Source organism: Vitis vinifera, chromosome 8, assembly GCF_030704535.1.
Source record: "Vitis vinifera cultivar Pinot Noir 40024 chromosome 8, ASM3070453v1".
NCBI classification, from domain to species: domain Eukaryota; kingdom Viridiplantae; phylum Streptophyta; class Magnoliopsida; order Vitales; family Vitaceae; genus Vitis; species Vitis vinifera.
In genome coordinates this window covers 836,508-840,643 of record NC_081812.1, presented here as the reverse complement: position 1 = coordinate 840,643, position 4,136 = coordinate 836,508, and the positions used below count along the sequence as shown (strand labels likewise).

Here is a 4,136-nt window from a genome sequence, read left to right as displayed (position 1 = left end):
CATACATACCATATAAAGAACTGTTTCGTTCCAATGAGAGGGACTGCCATTCCATAAACCCTATAAGAATCAAGCACATCAGTGATTCTCACTGTTGTTTGGTGACTTCCATTTTCCTTTCTCATTTCTACATCATTGCTGTTGGGTTAGGGTTAGGGTTTCCTGATCTTCCTTATTAGTCACTCCAATTCTATAATCATCCATATTTTTCTGTGATTTTTCTCTTTTTTCAATTCCAATTCTCATCAACCAATTTTCTCTTCTCTGTTTGCAGTTTCAAAATCACACCCAGAAATGGCTACAATGAGTAGTCACATCTTCCGCTCCCACCTCTTCTCCGATCACCTCCGTCACCACAGCCACCACCTTTGCTCGGACCTTCCGCCGCCTACTTTCCCTTCCCAGAATCTCTCCTTCGCGCCTCTCCGATCCAGGCCCACAAACCCTAACCCCCTCTGGAAGTACAAGCTTCCGCAGGCTGGTGGCAACGGAGGTGATTCGGCGGGTCACGGCGGCAGAGGTGGTGGTGGGGATGGGGAGGGGGATGGAGGTTCGGGTGGGGAGTCGTGGGAGGGTTTCGGAGTTCTAGGGCTCTTCCTCAATGGGTGGCGATCTAGAGTTTCGGCGGATCCCCAGTTCCCGTTCAAGGTTCTAATGGAGGAGCTGGTGGGAGTGACCGCTTGTGTGATCGGCGACATGGCGTCCCGGCCGAATTTCGGGCTCAACGAGCTCGACTTCGTCTTCTCCACTCTCGTTGTCGGATCCATAATGAATTTCGTCCTCATGTACCTCCTGGCCCCCACGGCATCCTCTGTTACCCCGAATCTCCCCGCCATTTTCGCCGGCTGTCCCCCGGGCCACATGTTCGAATCGGGCAGTTACGGGGTTCTGAATCGATTCGGCACCTTCGTATACAAGGGAGTCCTCTTTGCCACTGTGGGGTTCGCGGCTGGTCTCGTGGGTACCGCCATTTCCAATGGGTTGATCTCAATGAGGAAGAAGATGGACCCCAACTTCGTAACCCCGAACAAGCCTCCCCCGACGGTGCTGAATGCCATAACTTGGGCGATTCACATGGGCTTGAGCAGCAATTTCCGATACCAGACTCTGAATGGCATTGAGTTTTTGCTGGCAAAGGGGCTTCCCCCGTTGGCATTCAAGAGCTCTGTGGTGGTTTTGAGGTGCTTTAATAACATTCTCGGGGGAATGTCGTTTGTTTTGTTGGCTAGGTTGACAGGATCACAGAGCGTGGAGGAGGGGAAGGTAGTTCTGGCCGAGGCCGGATCGGATGCAGAGAAGGAGAAATTGGTGGGTGAGGAATTGCCTAGCAATCAGTCGACTTGCAAGTGATTTTGGATCTGGGTCGTAACCCTCTATGAACTTTGCTTCTGTTGTTGGGTTTTTTTTTTTTTTTTTTTTTGTAATTTAGGGGTAGTGAATCACAGTTTAGTTGTACTGGGATTGGATTCGAGACAAAGAGGACTTCATGAGTTTTTCTCAGCTACCAAATAAAGCAAAGATGGTCTTCTACTTTGGACTGCAGCAACCAATTTGCAGTGTGTTCATGGCTTCTAATGCTGCATTGAGATTAGGTTCTGAATAGATACTGAAATTCAAGTGCATTTGATGTATTTTTGGGACTATATCTATATGAAGCATTTGTTTTTGCTATCAAATCTGAGCTCCCTTGCTTTGTGTTAGAAGATCATGAATTTCATTGTCTATATATATATTGGTTTGACTCTTTCTTGAGTGTCATATGGTTATGTTGAAAGAGAGAAATTAAGAGCTTCTCTGCGGAGGAACATGGGAAGTGAGCTTGTAGGTGGATTCCCATAAGGGAATGCTTTCAATTCTGACGGCCATGGAATGGATGCAGATGTCATGCTGGCTGCAAGCTTTGATCTCATGCAAGGGGACAGCAAATAGTACTGGCAATTGGGCTGTGCTTGGTTTTCTGTTGAAAACCATAACAAAAATAACAAAGAAGTGAAAGGCGTCTAGGTACACTACTGTTTTGATTCCTGCTGAAAAGGGGTCTGGCTCCACTAAAGAGTATACTTTTTTGGGAGAATCGTGTTTTGGGCCTAACTGGGCCCAAAAATTAAGATTTGGTTCATATAACTTCCATAATTGATAGAAATGATATAAAATGTTAAAAGATCAATATATCCTTTAAATTTCTATATATTACCTTTTAAAGATATAAAATAGTGATGGACTAAAATACCTAATGACCTTTCACATAAGTTTTTTTTTTTGTCTTTATTGCACCACTATTCATGCAACCATAATAATTCTATTTTTGTTGTAAAATAAGGACAAATATAATACAAATCAAAGTAGTAGAGATAAAATATATCTTACTTTGATATATAATATGGAAGAAGGAATCAAAGAAGAGAATTGAGAAAGTGAAAAAAAGAGAGAGAGAGAGAGAGAGAGAGAGAGAGAATGAGAAGAAGAACTTTTCTTTCTTTTTCTTGGGATGCTCTTACATAGGGTGTAAGAAGCTTTTTATATGCTTCATAATATGAACTCCCATTACTCATCTTAAAGATGAGTAAATGGAGTTCATAATGACCATCAATGTGGTCATTCACTACTCTTCATTTACAATACTTCCCCTTGGATGACCACCATATTAAAATAATATGCCTCATTAAAACCTTGTTAGTAAAAAACCCTACAGGAAAAACCTAGCGAAGGAAAAAGAGTACAATATTTTTTTCTTGGTATATTAGGACCGCCTCACTAAAAACCTTACCAGTAAAACCCAATAGGACAAAACCTGGATGAAGGAAAAAAGAGTACAGTACAGTAACACCCTTTTACAAACTTACTCTCCCTCATGTCGATATCATTGAGTTGACGCATTCCAATCCTGTGTATTAACTTCTTCAATGTTGAGGTTGGCAATGACTTTGTGAATAAATCTGCTAGATTATCACTTAAGCATATTTGTTGCACATCAATTTCACCACTCTTTTGGAGTTCATGTGTATAAAAGAATTTTGGTGAAATGTGTTTAGTTCTATCTCCTTTAATATAACCCCCTGTTATTTGTGCAATGCATGCAGCATTATCTTCAAATAATATTGTCGGATCACCTTTGATAGAGGAGAGTCCACATGATTCCTGAATATGCTGGATCATAGACCTTAGCCATATACATTCACGACTTGCTTCATGAATTGCCAGTATTTCTGAATGATTTGATGATATGGCCACCATTATTTGTTTGACAGATCTCCATGAAATAGTAGTACCATTGCAATTAAACAAATACCCTGTTTGTGACCTACCTTTATATGGATCTGAAAGATATCCTGCATATGCATATCCAAGCAATTGTTGCTTTGATTCCCTTAAGTAAAATAAACTCATATCAGTTGTCCCGCGAAGATAACGCAATATATGTTTGATACCATTCCAATGTCTTCGAGTTGGAGCGGAACTATATCTTGCTAATAAATTGACAGAAAAAGCAATGTCGGGGCGTGTACAATTGGCAAGATACATAAATGCACCAATAGCACCAAGATATGGTACTTTAGGACCCAGTAACTCTTCATTTTTTTCGCAAGGACGAAATGAGTCTTTTTTCACATCAAGTGATTAGACAACCATTGGAAAACTTAAAGGATGTGCTTTATTAATATAAAAATGCTTTAAAGCTTTCTTAATGTATGTTGATTGATATACTAAAACTCCATTTGGAAAATGCTTGATCTGCAGGTCGAGACAAAATTTTGTTTTTCCAAGATCTTTCATCTCAAATTCCTTTTTTAAGTAATTTGTTGTTCTTGTGAGCTCTTTAGGAGTTCCAACAAGATTTAAGTCATCAACATACACTGCAATAATTGCAAATCCGGTTTCTAATTTCTTAATGAAGATGCATGAGCATATAGGGTTATTCACATACCCTTCTTTTAGCAAGTATTTGCTAACGCGATTGTACTACATGCGTCCAGATTGCTTTAATCCATACAAGGATTGTTGTAACTTGATTGAGTACATGCTATGAGGCTTTATACTATTTGATTAAGGCAATTTAAATCCTTCAGGGATTTTCATTTATATATCATTATCTATGGATCCGTATAAATATGTTGTAATAACATCCATGAGATGCA

General features: G+C 40.2%; 1 protein-coding gene across 2 annotated transcripts; it reads left to right on the top strand.

Moving 5' to 3' along the window:
• Positions 1–1,744, top strand: LOC100258770 (protein RETICULATA-RELATED 3, chloroplastic). Of its 2 annotated transcripts, none has more exons than XM_002269203.4 (2): positions 1–101; positions 275–1,744. In XM_002269203.4, the coding sequence occupies exon 2, from the start codon at positions 295–297 to the stop codon at positions 1,348–1,350; it is 1,056 nt and encodes a 351-aa protein (XP_002269239.1). In that variant the 5' UTR covers positions 1–101; positions 275–294; the 3' UTR covers positions 1,351–1,744. The 2 variants fall into 2 exon arrangements, with proteins under 2 accessions (XP_002269239.1, XP_010653119.1); XM_010654817.3 differs by having other exon boundaries at positions 22–151.
• The last annotated feature ends 2,392 nt before the right edge of the window (positions 1,745–4,136 follow it).

What these genes read in the sequence shown, in the direction of transcription:
- LOC100258770 (XM_002269203.4), top strand. Translation starts at nt 295, where the DNA reads ATGGCTACAATGAGTAGTCACATCTTCCGCTCCCACCTCTTCTCCGAT.